The 14,790-nt window shown below is 56.9% G+C and overlaps 1 protein-coding gene across 5 annotated transcripts in view; it reads right to left on the bottom strand.

The window, feature by feature from the left end:
• The window catches only part of WDFY4 (WDFY family member 4), a 240,091-nt gene that overhangs the window by 138,056 nt on the left and 87,245 nt on the right, over positions 1–14,790 (bottom strand). For 4 of the 5 annotated variants that reach the window (XR_014796801.1, XM_084904130.1, XM_084904129.1 and 1 more), the window contains exons 15-22: positions 13,842–13,936; positions 12,818–13,034; positions 12,355–12,431; positions 11,258–11,479; positions 10,508–10,686; positions 5,933–6,164; positions 4,819–4,964; positions 3,755–3,866 (exon numbers count right to left, since the gene is read on the bottom strand). Coding sequence is in view for 4 of the 5 variants with exons in the window: in XM_084904130.1 (XP_084760256.1) it covers positions 3,755–3,866; positions 4,819–4,964; positions 5,933–6,164; positions 10,508–10,686; positions 11,258–11,479; positions 12,355–12,431; positions 12,818–13,034; positions 13,842–13,936 (1,280 nt within the window). In the remaining variant the exon portion in view is untranslated. Of the gene's footprint in view, positions 1–2,268; positions 2,455–3,754; positions 3,867–4,818; positions 4,965–5,932; positions 6,165–10,507; positions 10,687–11,257; positions 11,480–12,354; positions 12,432–12,817; positions 13,035–13,841; positions 13,937–14,790 lie in introns of those variants that run through there. The other variant, XM_084904132.1, reaches the window with a different exon arrangement.

The following is a 14,790-nucleotide window of genomic DNA, read 5'->3' as shown; positions in this document are numbered from 1 at the left end:
TGAAAGGACCCAGGTTCGATTCCAGTCAGGAGCATGTACGTTGGTTGCGGTCACATCCCCGGTAGGGGGTGTGCAGGAGGCAGCTGGTCGATGTTTCTCTCTCATCGATGTTTCTAGCTCTCTATCTCTCTTCCTTCCTCTCTGTAAAAATTCAATAAAATATATTTAAAAAAAAATAAATCAGTAGAAAGATATATGCTTTCCTCATGCTCTCAAATCCACCCAGCAAATCAACAGGTAAGTACAGAGTAAGCATCTGAAAAAGGATGAGACCACTCCTGAGCGAGCGGGAGAGCTGAAGACCCGGCCCTGCTGTCCTGTCAGCTCACGGAGCAGGTGCCTTGGGGCGAACGGACCACAAAACACAGTCTGTCTGGGCCGTGCCACTGGGCATGCATGTTGTGAAGGAGGAGAAGGGATGCGGTAGGATGGGGCTCTTTAGAAAGAGGCAAGGTGGGCAAAAAATAGTAATCACCTTGTTTGTTTGCAGGAGCCTGGCATTGCCCCTCCCTCACCACTGCCAGCCTCCCTCTGAGTTTCCATGAAGATGTAAATGCCTGAAATGCTTCTTTTTTAAGCCACAAGAAGAGCTCACAGACTTCCTTCTTCTGCCACCCTGTGCACATTCAGTCCTAACTCTGGCTCTTTACTCAAATGAAGTGTGCAAAGTCTTCGTCTCATCATGCTTTCTGCCTGTCCTACTGATGGTGATGTAAATTGATTGTTGATGCCCCCCCCCAAAAAAAATTCACATATTGGAACCTAATCCCCAGTGTGACGCTGTTAGGAGGTGCGGCCTTTGGGGTGATTAAGTCACGAGGGCGGAGGCTCTAGTGGGATTAGAGTCCCTGTAAGGAGACCTCAGGTGCCCCCTCACCCTCCGCCCTGTGAGGACAAGGCGGGCCCTCACCAGACATGCCTGCCACACCGATCTTGGACTTCCCAGCCTCCAGAACTGTGAGAACAAATGTCTGTTGTTTATTACCACACACACACACCCCCCCCCCCCACACACACACACACAGTTTATGGTGTTTCGTTAGCAGCCTGAACAGACTAAGACACACTGTGAGTTCCTGGGAGGGAGAAGCCGCACCCCGGTGCCCAGCACAGTGTCTGCTGGCTCTCAGGCAGCCCTCAGGCAGCGTGAGCAGAGCAGAGACCCAGGCTGCTCCTGGCCTCCCCCGCCTCTTCCTAAAACCCGGCAACCCACTCCTCTGGTCCTCCAGTCGCCATTCTTTTCTTTTAAAAATTGTCTTTATTGATTTTTCGAGAGAGGAAGGGAGAGGGAGAGACAGAAACATCACCAATGAGAGAGAAACTGATTGGCTGCCTCCTGCAAGCCTCCTACTGGGGGCAAGCCTGCCACCCGGGCCTGTGCCCTGATCTGGAAGGGAACCAACCGTGACCTCTTGGTTCATGAGTGGACGCTCAACCGCAGAGCACTCCAGCCGGGCCACCCGCCTTCCTGTCTCCATGAGGCTCTTTGTCTCCTACCCACGTGTGAGGCCTCCTTCCCGCGTGTGAGGCCTCCTGTTCGCGTGTGAGGCCTCCTGCCCGCGTGTGAGGCCTCCTTCCCGCGGTGTGAGGCCTCCTTCCCGCGTGTGAGGCCTCCTTCCCGCGTGTGAGGCCTCCTGCCCGCGTGTGAGGCCTCCTTCCCGCGTGTGAGGCCTCCTTCCCGCGTGTGAGGCCTCCTTCCCGCGTGTGAGGCCTCCTGTTCGCGTGTGAGGCCTCCTGCCCGCGTGTGAGGCCTCCTGTTCGCGTGTGAGGCCTCCTGCCCGCGTGTGAGGCCTCCTGCCCGCGTGTGAGGCCTCCTGCCTGCGTGTGAGGCCTCCTGCCCGTGTGTGAGGCAGCACCACTGCAGCCCGAGCCCGGCCTCTCCCTCAGTGTCTCCTAAAACGGCCTGGGTTCTGTCTGCCTCATCCTTCTCGATGTCCCCACGGGGCTTGTGCCTTGTTGGAAGAGCTCACAGTAGTTACTAGCATCCCCAGCCACAGCGGATACCGAAGTGCTGAGTTGGCACGATTCCTGCTGCTGCCTCTGTCAGTGTAATAAAACACTGGAACCTACCGAAAGCCCCAGCCCTGGGGTTTTACTACAATCACAGACCTCCCGGTCACTATCACGTCCACTGAGTGTCTGCAGGCCGCAGCCAGGCGCTGGCCCCCGGAGGAGGCCTGCCGTCCAGAGCCAAGGCTTTGTGCTTCCCTTCTCCAGCAGGCACTGTGGAGGGACTGTCCAGACTCAGGTTGGGGTGGGGTTACCTGGTACCCAAAGATGTGCTGCATCCGCCGGTCACACATGACGTTGCTGGTGAGGACCAGGTGCAGGACTTTCACGGCTGCGTACATGGCATGGTCGTCTGTGGCCAAGGAGATGAGGCCAGGAGGATGGCAGGCCCGCCAATGAAGTCCAGGCTGCTGGCAGCGGGGCTGGAGTGGAACACCCTGACCCCTGTGGGCGACAGAGGGGAACCGTCAACTGGCATAGCCTCTCTGCGGTGCCGAGTCTGGCAGCATGCTGGGCAACGCGCTGGCAGAGCCATGTCACCTGCCATTCAGGACAGAAGAGACTGTGCACAGGGGACTGGCTTGGAGGAGGGGCCTGTGCACAGGGGGAGGGGGAGGAGGGGTCTGTGCACAGGGGAAGGGGGAGGGGCCTGTGCACAGGGGGTGGGGGAGGAGGGGCCTGTGCACAGGGGGTGGGGGAGGAGGGGCCTGTGCACAGGGGGTGGGGGAGGAGGGGCCTGTGCACAGGGGGAGGGGAGGAGGGGTCTGTGCACAGGGGGAGGGGGAGGGGCCTGAGCACAGGGGGGAGGGGGAGTCTGTCCACAGGGGGAGGGGGAGGAGGGGTCTGTGCACAGGGGGAGGGGGAGGAGGGGTCTGTGCACAGGGGGAGGAGGAGGAGGAGTCTGTGCACAGGAGAAGGGGGAGGGGCCTGTGCACAGGGGGCGGGGAGGAGGGGCTTGTGCACAGGGGGAGGAGGAGGGGCCTGTGCACAGGAGTGGGGGAAGGAGCCTGTGCACAGGAGGAGGGGGAGGAGGGGCCTGTGCACAGGGGGGGTAGGAGAAGGGGCCTGTGCACGGGGGGGGGGGGGGGGGGGGGGGGGGGGGGGGGGCCTATGCACAGGGACAGGGGGAGGGGCCTGTACACAGGGGGAGGAGGAGGAGAGGCCCATGCACAGGGGGAGGGGGGAGGGGCCTGTGCACAGGGGGAGGGGGAGGAGGGGTCTGTGCACAGGGGGAGGGGCCTGAGCACAGGGGGAGGGGGAGGGGGAGGGGAGGGGGCAGCGGGGAGGGGCAGGAGTTAGACAGTCTGAAGTCACTGGGAGAATCTGTGCTGAGTCCTTCAGTTGGCTGCTCTCTGTCTCTGTCTGGAGTGCAGGAGGAGGCAGATGCCTCCGTGCCCTCTGAGTCTGCTGGCTCCTCAGACAACCTCTGCCCCTCCATTCTGCAGCCTGGGTGCTTGCACTCATTAATGCCCTAAATGCTGATGGCACAGAGGCCCACTGTGCCCCGTACATGGGCTCCGTTGTGCGCAGATGCCAGCTGGCGAGCAGCCACATTTACTACCAGTTAGATGCGGTGAGGTGCGCTGACCTCAGTCAGTGTGGAGGTAACTCCCTGGCAAGGTTAAGCCCCAAAGCTTCCGTCCTGTCCTGGCACTGCCCTGGCCCTCCCTGCCGCTCAGGCTGCACAGGAGCTGGCACACACCAGCCTTCTTCCCACACAGCCATGGAGGTGAGGCTGACGTACCCAGGTGGCCCACGGCCACGGCGCCGATGGTCCGGAGGGGGCCGGGGAGGTGGCCCGCACAGTTCCTCAGCAGGAGCACAGGCATGGTGTTGTCCCGGGATGAGATGTTCATCTGGAGAGAGCGGAAACGGGGTCTCCTCACCTCCCTCTCCAGGGCCGGAAGAGGCCTGTGACACGTTCTGGGGGGCGGGAGCCGTGTCTGGCCCAGCGCCAGCACCTGGCTCTCAGAAGACGCACACTGAACCCAAGGCCGGGCTCTCCCCTCCTGCCTCCCTGGCTGCGGCTTCATCGAGGGGCAGCTTTGGTTATCAGTGTGCCAGGCATGTCCCACGGGCCCATGGTGAGAGCCCAGGGGCAGGCAGGGGCGGGCACACCCGGTGCGGAGCGCGCTGCAGACCCAGCGTTGCCACATTCCCGCGGGGCCCTCCACCTCCGCACCTGCCTCGCTGGCTCGCAGAGCCCGGGCAGCGGCCCTGGCCTCCCCCATCGGAAGGCGCTGCTAGTGAGGCCTTCCTCGTGTCCAGCAGGGTCCCCCTGAGCCTCTCGCCAGCAAAGACGGGGCCCGTCTGTGACAGCGGGAGGCGGAACACATCAGCCAAGCCACCAGCAGGGAGCACGGAGCTCTTCACGCGGGAAAAGGGAAACAGTCTAACGGCAGCTTCACCTGCCAGCAGGTCTGCCTGCTCCTCTGCAAGGTCACTGTTTACAACAGACAGAGCGTCCCGGGACACTGCGGGGGGTGTGTGTGCGAGAGCAGTGGTGGTGGGAGGTCACCCGGAAAGGAGGCTCCAGGGCTCGGTGCGAAAGGTTTTAAATATTCTCTTTGTTCTTGCTCTGCCGAGGAATGGAGAGCGCCTGCTTCCTCCTCTGAGCGATTGCAGATCAAAGAGTTAGTGCTGGGGGAGTTCTGGGTGGGGAGCCATCGACTAATGAAGTGGGAGCACCCCGCATGCCCCCACCCGCACAGGCACAAGCGCCGCTCAGCACTCCTCCGGCATTAAACGCCGAAGGCAGCCCTGAGGCCACGGTTCCCAAAGGGCAGCGAGGGGCGGGAGCAGGCGTACCTCCTTGGCAATCAGGCGGCTGTCCACCTCGTTGTACGTGCTTCTGATGTCCGCGGCGCTGGTGGTGGACGAGCTGGCCACGTGGAGGCCCACGGACACCCTCTCCTCGGCCACCAGGGCCGCCGCGTCCGCACCAGGATCTGCGCCTAGAGTATCACGTCTCCGGTCACTCCCAGTCTCATTGCACAAGGAAAAGTAGTCCTCAGAGGGGAGATACCTACCGCTCCCTGGAGAAGCCACCACCGAAGGAACATTCGTTTCTTCTCACATTGTGTGTTGGTATGTTGTTACATGCTATTACTTTGTATGCTAGCATGTTGTGTTCACATGTCTCATGTGTTGTTCCCTCCCTGAGCTTCTCTGACACATAAGACAAGAAAGCTCCTACTTTCTTGAGGAGACACAGGCTGGCTGACAGCCGAGGCGTCCCAGTGAGCGGCATGTCCCCGGACAGCGCCCTGCGTGGTAGCGTGCCAGCACCTGGGTCCCGGAGGGGCCGGGTGTGGCTGGAGAGGCCGGGGCGGACAGTCGGTGTGGCTGGCTGGACACTGGGCCTCTCGCAGTCCTGGCCAGCTGTTTGCCAGAGGAAAGGAAGGCAAAGGAGGCCCGGGCCCATAGACAGAGGGACTCAGCTCTCAACGCTTCACCAGCACAGACATGTGGACGAGATCCACTTAGCGCCCTTCCCCGCTGGGAGCTGACCCCTTAACTCGGCGGAGCACAGAGCGGCACTCCCGCTGCAGCAGCCGACAATCAATAGCGAATGTGGATGCTGTGTCTGCCTGTTTAATAATTGAGAACAGCATGTACTTTAGTTAAAAAGCTCCTTCATTAGAAGGAACGGATCTTATTTGTCTCACTCTCTTCTCCTCTTTGCTGACGGTGTGACCCACCACTCTCCCCCACATGTGCTTTGGAGCTGAAATATGAAGGACATGGTCATTTCCTTTCTTGTGACATTTTCTGTTGCTTCTGAACATATAACGATCCACGTACACAGGTCTTCCCGACAGACCTGCTGGTGCTGAGTTTACTCTATAAACACGCTATAAATAAGTGGATGTCTGGTTTTAAAATAAAATCAACAAGATCATTATCAATTAGAACATCCCACCTTGGGCCGGCACAGCTTGGAAGTTGCCGCAGTATCTCGGGCCGAGCTTGTTAATAACTTCCAGAGTTTCCATAGAGACGGCTTCTTCAAAGAGGTAGGTGGGGCCCAGACGCCAAGTTAATGCCGACCTCTGCTTCCAAACCCGAGGTGTCGCGATGTACCCATAAACGTCCACAAACGACGACGGGTCCATCGAGAGGAAAGGTCCCGGCAGGGCCTGGATGTACAGCATCTGTCAACAGGCAAAGGGGGAATCAATCAAACAAGTACCTGTGGACATAAAATGATGCACTTCATTCTTCTCGAAGTAAAGATTCATTTCACCTGAAAGCATTACGAAGATACTCTCCACGCTGGGACACAGGGCAGAAAACAGTTCATGAAATGCTAGTGGGAGTGGGTGGCACTGTGCCTAAGGAAACTGAGGAACAGTGAGAGCCACTGAAAGGTCCATCTGTGTGTCCCAGTCCTCCAACTGAGAACCCACATGTCCAGGATCGACACGTTAACTTATGTAGTAACAATAACTACAGATACCCAGAATGGGAAGAAAGAAATCATCTCTATTTGCAAAGGCTGTGTCCATGTAGAAAATTCCAAGGAATCTACAATTTAAAAAACCACCCCAACCTCCTAGAACTAACCAGTGAGCTCAGCAAGGCCCCAGGATGGATACGTGATCAACACCCAAAAGTAACTGCATTCTAAGTCTAACAACAAGCACGCAGAAGCTAACATCAAGATCAATACCATGTACAGCTGCTCAGAGGAAATGAAGCACTCACTAGAACCCGTGCAGGAGCTGTTCCTGAAGAGTCCGAGAGGATGGTAAGTGAACCAGAGAGACCCATGCAAAGGAAGGGACAGACTGTGCTCCTGGAGAGGAAGACTCAACATAGCAAAGAAGTAATTTCTCCCCAAGATGATTGGGAGTTTTAACGCAACCCTATCAAAACCTCGGGAGGCTTTTTCTGTAGACAGACAAGCCAATTCTAAAACTTATGTGAAAAGAAACTGGCTCTAGGCTTAAACAAATAACTTAATGAGTAGATTAATTCTTTGTTTTTGAAATATTGGGTACCACTCCACCAAATATTAAGGTTTATTATATAGCCACATAATTAAGACAGTATGGTATTGGTAGGGGGATAGCCATGTAGACAATGGAATAAAATAGGGGATCCAGAAGTTAACCCATAAGAATATGGCCAACTGTGTTTTAACAAAGGTTCAAAAGCATTTCAATGGTGGAAGCGTGGCATCTTCAATCCCCAGTGTTGAAAAGCTGGACGTTCATAGGTAAAGAAATGAACAGCAACCTAGACCTCATGCCTTACTCAGAAATTAGCTCAAAATTTGCCACAAACTAAAATGTAAAGTTTTAAACTAGAAAATGCTTTTTAAAAGCTTAGGAGAAAATACTCAGGCAAGAAGTTCTTCAACTTAACACCAAAAGCAACCGATAAATTGAACTTTATTAAATAAGGTATTGGCTCTGAAAAATCCATGTGAAATAAGATAAAAATAAGCTATAAATCAGGCAAAAGTATTTGCAAATTAAATACTTGACAGAGTACTAGTATCTAAAACATATTAAAAAAAAATACAACACCAAAAACCCTTAAAACTCAACAGTAAAATCACACAGTGCAATTAGAAAATGAGTAAAAGACATGAACAGACATCACTGGAGAGTATATACAGATGGCAGAGAAGCACATGAGAAGATGTTCAATGTGATTAGCTATCAAGGAAATGCATATTAAAAACACACCAGAAAAAATTAACATTGTAAGATGCTTACTCTACCCTAACCAATCTACAGATTCAATGTATTTTCTATCAAAATACCAATAGCATATTTCACAGAACTATAATAAATAATTTAAAAAGTACATATGGAACCACAAAAGACCCTGAACAACCACAGCCATCTTGAGAAAGAAGAAAAAAGTTGAAAGGAGCAGGCTGTCTAATATCAAACTATATTACAAGGCAACGTTAATCAAAATAGCATGGCACTGGCATAAAAACAGGCATAGAGATGAATGGAACAGAATAGAGATCCCAGGAAAAAAACCACTAATATTTGATAAAGGAGGCAAGAACATATAATAGGATAAAGACAGTTTATTCAATAAATGGTGTTGAGAAAATTGGACAGATAATTGCAAAAAATGAAACTAGACACCTTTCTTATGCTATATACAAGAAGTAGCTCAAAATAGATTAAAGACTTAAATGTAAGACTCAATACCAACAAAATCCTAGGAAAAAAACATAGGTAGCAAAATCTTGGATATCTCTCTTAATAACATTTTTTTTTTCTGACATACTTCCTCAGGCAAGAGAAACAGAAGAAAAAAAAAAAAGTAAATGGAACCAGATCAAACGAAAAAGTTTTGCATAGCAAAGGAAATCATCAACAAAACAAAGAAATAACCCACTGAACAGGAGAATACACTGAGTGGCCAGATTATTATGATCTCTGAACGCATAATAACCTGGCCACTCAGTGTATATCCTATATAATAAAAGGCTAATATGCAAATTGTCCCTTCCACCAGCAGTTCAACCAGCAGGCAGGGCCAGCCAACCGCCCATGTCTCCTCCCCCTGGGTGGACCCCACCCATGCATGAACTCATGCACCGGTCCTCTAAAATACACATACACACACACACACAAATAAATCAATAAAACTATATTTAAAAAGTTTAATTGAAAAAATTTTTAATTAGAAAACACACCACTACACACTGATCAGGCTAATGATAACCTAGTGACAACACTGAATGCAGAGAACCTGAGCCACTCATTGCCGGTGGGAATGTAAGATGGGGGACAGTCGCTCTGGGAAATAGTTTGGCAGTTTCTCATACAAGTAAAGCTGTAATGCCGTCGGACAGTGGGTATCTACTTCAGAGAAATGAAGACTTAAGTTCACACACAAAAAAAGCTGTTCACAGGGTTCATCGTGGCTTTGTTTTTAACAGCCAAACCCTACAATCCAGATGGTCTTCGACAGTCATGAATCCACTAGAGGCCTGATGCACGGAATTAATGCAAGGACCTTGGCTCTGGCCCCGCCTGCCTCCGCCGCCGCCAGGGGCCTCTGCTGTGGCCCCGCCCACTGCGGCTTTGTCCGGAAGGACGTCCAGACGGACATCAGTCTAATTAGCATATTATGCTTTTATTATTATAGATTCCATGGAACACTACTCAGCAATAAAAACGAATGAACTACTGACAGGTGCAACAACTTGGGTGAATTTCCCAAAAATCATGTGTGTGAAAAATCTAATCCTAAAAGCTTATATTCTAGATATGCACACTCCTCGAGGCATTTGACTGGACATGGACAATTCCCAGCACTTGAAACAGTACTTTACACATAGTAAGAACTCAGTAAATATGTAATGAGGGAGGGAGGTAGGGAGGAAGGTCTAGTATTGATAATGATTGCAGAAAAAAGCTAATTTTCTGTTTTGGAGACCTGTTCTTCTCATCTTCTTGCCGCATCTGTCTGATTACCATGCATTTCATTTTTGTAAGATACTTTTACCAGAGGACCGCATCCCGTTTACCTGGAGGTGTCCTAGAGAAGGTAGGTTGTGCTAACCTAATGGTCTCAGTCTGGGCTGTTTTGCCCGTGCCAGCAGACAGCTGGAAATGTGGAGATGTTTTTGCTGGTCACAGTGGGGACGGGGCATGCTGTGGCACCCAGGGGACCACAGACATCGCTCAGGGCCCTAGCATACATAGAATAGGCCCCACGACCTATCAAAGCGGCAATGGTGTTGGATGAGAAACCCTGTTCATCTAAGGCTCTCCATTCTGGCTGCGTGTCCGGCCACAGGAGACTTTGGAAACACTGCCCAGCTACCCTCCCACGGTCTCTGCAGTAACTGACCGGACGCAGCCCTCTGTGCTTCCCACATGAAGGGAGTGAGGCCAGGGGATGGTGCCCTTCGCTGCCTGGCCTCCCGGGACCTCTGACTGGCGGCGGGAGCGTGACGGTCAGGTCCCGCCCTCCCGGCTCCTCGCCCTTACACCTCAAGACCGCGGTGACTAATGCTAGTGACGAGGCACTTCCTCCAGCTGTGTCCCCCTCCGTGTCTCCCCACACGGAGACTCATCCTGTCCTGGCCATTCTGAATCTGGCAGGACACGTCGGTGTCCTCACAGCTGTGGCGCCTTGCTGCTCAGGGTGGCCACCACCAGGCCCGGGCACTGACTCCCCGGACACCTCTGACAGAGCTGGACCCTGGCCCTGCTCAGACCTCCCCGGGAATCCACCCCTGGACATTAACAGTCTTAATTATCACTCTAGAGACATGTTTTCTCTGCCTATTCTTCCGGTCATAGCAGTCACGACTACTCTCATTTCCACATTTTACCTTCAGCTTTGGCTGCGTGACCTTTACCGCATTTTGTAAAGATGCCCTTTTATGTCCGAGTTCAGCCAAATGTCTGGCACAGTGAGGGGGCCTCACTGGGTGCTGAGAGAGAGCACAGACGTGGACGAGCCCGGCCAGGAGGCGGGGCTGGGCGAGCGCGGCTGGGGACCCTCTCACCTTGGCTGAGCCGATGGCCTGTCCGTCCAGATAGGTGGACACGGTACAGTTCCTTTTCATTTCCTTGGCGACGACCACAGCCAGGTGATGCCACTGGCCACAGGCCAGCAGCTGGCCACACCGGACCCGAAGCTGGCGTCCCGCAGAGGGCTCCGAGCTGTCCTCGGGCTCCATGGCGTCTGGAAGAGAGAGCAACAGAGACCTCCCGTGTGGCGGGAGGCCGCAGCAGCCTGGTCGTGTCCCGCTTACAAAACAATGACAGCAGCGGCCATCCCTGCTGAGGTCTTGCCTTGAGCCAGACACTGTTTGGGGGACTGTTACAAATGTCAGCGCATTTCATTTCCATGACAACCCCGTGAGGCACGGAGTTAGGTCACAGCCAGTTCCAGCCGGGAGTCAGACTCCGGTCTCCCCACACCAGCCACCTCCACCGTGGCGCACACGTGCCGGCCACGGCCTCAGAGGGGGAGGCGGGTCCTGCCAAGCCTGCCCTGGGCCGTCCCAGGTTTCCCCCGAAAGTGACACTTTCAGGGTCACAGGACAGGTGTCCCAGGATGCACTGAGCTCGGCCGTCTCGGCCCCTTGGGGCCGGCACAGGCAGGTGAGCACAGTGTGTGGGGATGCGATGGCAGAGCCAGGACCTGCCGCCAGCATGCCAGCGAGGCCAGGCTCCCGGGCTCTGTGCCAGGAGCTGCAGACTCTGCCCCCTTCCCCGCGTGTGGGAGAAACAGCTGTGGGCCCAACGCCTACCCAGAGGCTGGAACTCCTTCTCTTCCGTGGACACGACCAGGGAGAGGTCGTCCGGGCAGAGGCTGACGGAGAAGCAGACGAAGGGCTGCTCGGTCCGGGCCAGGTGGCGCACCAGGGTCAGGAAGCGCAGCGGGTGGCCCTCGAGGGCCGAGCCGTGCCTGCCCACCAGGAACCAGCAGGAGAAGGTGAGGCCGGCGGGCGGCGGGAAGGGCCTGGCAGCGCCTGTGGTCGGAATGCAGGTGCCCTGAGGCTCGGTGCTGCTGGGGAAGCCCCCAGGGTCCCGTGGCTGGGATTTCACCCGGGGGGTCCTGCTGGGTGCCAGCTCCGTGCCTCCGACTCGTGTTCACTTTACACCAACCCCACCCAGCAGCACGCTCTAGTCTGCTCACTCAGACTCGCGGGAAAAGTCATAATCCAGCCGGGACTTGAGCACAGATCCTCCAACACTCTTTCCAGTTCTGTCCCCCCTATTCTCCCATGCTGCCCTGCCAAGTGAGCAGAGGGGGGCACAGCCCTGAGACCCACCCTCAAGGGCCCTGAGAGAGCACAGCCCTGAGGCCCTGAGACCCCCCAACTTCAGGCGCAGCCAGCTGGCCTGGGTGGGCAGTGTGCAGACCCTGCCCTCCCACCTCAGGGCGGGGTTGGCACTGCCTGATGTTCTTACTAAGGAGCAGTATCACTGGGTGCCCCCACACATCAGTTCCCGTAGAAACCCTGCTCCCAGGGGACAGTACTGTGCAGAGCATGCCCAGGCCCAGGCCCAGGCCCAGGCCGCTCAGGAGCCAGGACAGGTTTGCTCCTGAGCGGCCTCGCAGGAGCTCCCATTGATCTTCAGGGAGAGTCGGAAGGTGGGGTGAGGGAGGGCTGAGGGAGGGGTGAGGTGTCCATTTCAGCCTTATCAGCCCAGGCTCAGCGCCAGGCCCTGACCACAGAGCAGGAGGCCGTGGGTGAACAGGGCGCCTGCCCAAGAGGCATGACAGACAGAGGATGCCTCACGCACAGACCGGAGCGGGAGACGGGCTCCGGACACGCCCGGAGGGAATCTGAAGCCCAGGCAGAGTTGGGGGGCCCGCCAGCCGAACCCGGGCAGCACCTACCTGTCCCAATCCCTCCGGAGACCGAGTACTCGGTGCTGGCTCCCATCACCGTGGACAGGGTCGGGATAAACAGACACCTGGAAAGAGACAGCCGGTGAGTGCCCTGCAAGCCCCCTCCTCTGTCTCTGCAGGGGCCTCCCGTGCTCTGGGAGCCTGAGACTCGGGGACAGAAGCCACTTCGTGGTTTACATGGTCCTATGGCCTAAGAAAGGAACCAAACTGGAGGCTGGAAGACAACATTCCAGAATGCAGACACCGCAGGGGAAGGAGAGGGCCCTGGCCGTATGCAACTGGGGACGCCGCCCTGAGAAGCGCTGAGCAGACGGGGCGGGGTGTGCGTGAGCAGAGTGGTGGCAGTTAGCTCCCCTCGGAGTGGTGGGAGCTGAAGGGACTTTGGAATCAATGCTGCACCTGAGGCACCAGGAAAGAATGAGGTGTATTTTATATGCAAAGGCCGCCATACCCATAACCTTCCGCGGACATGTCAAACTCCACGAAGGACGGGGCCAGGGCGGCCCGCTGCGGCTGCAGGTTGCGCGGGGAGGTCATGGAGATGAGGCTCAGAGCCGTCTGGAGGGCCGGCGGGGGGCTCTGGGATGGTGGCCAGCGCCTGAGGGCCTGCATGTCTGCGGGGCTCCGGCTGGAGTCCTGGGCCGTCTCCCCCGCCACCGCCTGCGGGCCTACGGCAGCAACAAGAGCCGAGCTGTGGCTGTGCTCAGGGCATTCCTACCCCTCTGACTGAGGCCCCACATTCAGCCGCAGCCGGAGGCTCTGCAGTCCCCCTGGTTCCTGCCCCTGTGAGGGCAGCTCTCCTGGTCGCCCTGGGCTCCCTGCGGGTTCTGATAGCACAGCACTGAGGTCACAACCTCCACCCTCCCACCCGAAACTTCTCCCCCCCCTCACACCCCTCTGATGCCATCCTGGCTTCCAGGGCAGCCGTGGGCCAAGGCTTCCTCTTGGCTGGCCGACCTCCTGTCTGAGCAGCCTGCCTCCCTGAAGGCTCCTGCCTCCCCCTCTGGCCGCTGCCCAAGCCGACTCTTCCTTCTCGCTTCCCAACCGGGACTCCTTGCCTTAGAGTTCTAGATGGCCTCACACTTAGTGTGTCCGCAGGTTTCTGTTCTCCAGGCTGGTTCCCTGGACCAGCTTCCTCCCAGGAGGCCCAACACCCGCCTCTGCCTGATGCTTCAACTCCTGCCCCGGCCTGAGCTGAGAGCTGCTCAGAGAGCCGGCCTGGCACCGCGGTCCAGAGGCAGCGCGGGCCCGGTCTCAGCCCCTGCCCGCCCTCACAGGTCCTGTGCGGGGCCAGGCATCCTTCTCAGAGACCTGCTGTCCCTCCACCCAGCCTCTGCTTTCCTCATCTGCTCCGGTGAGCAGCGGGAAAATCATGTTTTAATCTGCTTCCCACTGGCGGTGAGTGAGCCCGTGTGAGGAATGCCTGCTCTCCTGGAATCCCCGTTAGCCTGCCCTGTCCTCCCCTCCGTCCTCACCTGGGCGTCCAGAGGCCCCTCCGTGCACACCTGACGGCCCAGGAACGTGCGCCGCAGCCGCCGGAGGTGAGGGCGCTCCCAGGGCCAGGAACTGCCTGGATACGACACCAACAGAAGCAAACGGAGGAGATGGTTTGCCGCAATTCCCCAGCTCCCTCCAGCCTTCCCTGCCTCCCAGTGCTCACCCCCCGACCCAGCTCCCTCCAGCCTTCCCTGCCTCCCAGTGCTCACCCCCCGACCCAGCTCCCTCCAGCCTTCCCTGCCTCCCAGTGCTGACACCCCACCCCCAGCTCCCTCCAGCCTTCCCTGCCTCCCAGTGCTCACCCCCCCACCCAGCTCCCTCCAGCCTTCCCTGCCTCCCAGTGCCTCCCCCCCCCACCCAGCTCCCTCCAGCCTTCCCTGCCTCCCAGTGCCTCCCCCCCCCCAGCTTCCTCCAGCCTTCCCTGCCTCCCAGTGCTCACCCCCCTACCCAGCTCCCTCCAGCCTTCCCTGCCTCCCAGTCCTCTCCCCCCCACCCAGCTTCCTCCAGCCTTCCCTGCCTCCCAGTGCTGACACCCCCCCCCCAGCTTCCTTTAGCCTTCCCTGCCTCCCAGTGCTGACACCCCCCCCCCCCCCAAGCAGGCACAGCGGCACTGCCCTGCAGCTGGCACCTCCAGAGGCAGAGAGGCTGGCCTGGCCCTGAGCCCCACGCCTGCTGCCGGAAGGGTGCTTGACCCCCCTCTGCACATGGCCCTGCGGCCAGCACAGGCCCCGCAGGCGTGGGATCCTGGACTCTGCCCCCAACAAAGTGGGTGGGTGGCCCAGGCACAGGGCCTTAGGAGGCCTGCCCTCCCTCCTGAGCCTTTCTGGCCTCTACCTGCGTCTCAGTGTCTGCTGGCCAGTGCCTCTTGCCTCCAGGGCACGGTTTAATGAGGGGCTGCCACAGGCAGTCTCTGTCCTCCGGCCTGTC

Source organism: Pipistrellus hanaki (assembly GCF_964339955.1).
Source record: "Pipistrellus hanaki genome assembly, chromosome: 14".
Lineage (NCBI taxonomy): Eukaryota > Metazoa > Chordata > Mammalia > Chiroptera > Vespertilionidae > Pipistrellus > Pipistrellus hanaki.
This window is presented reverse-complemented; position numbering and strand designations above follow the sequence as displayed.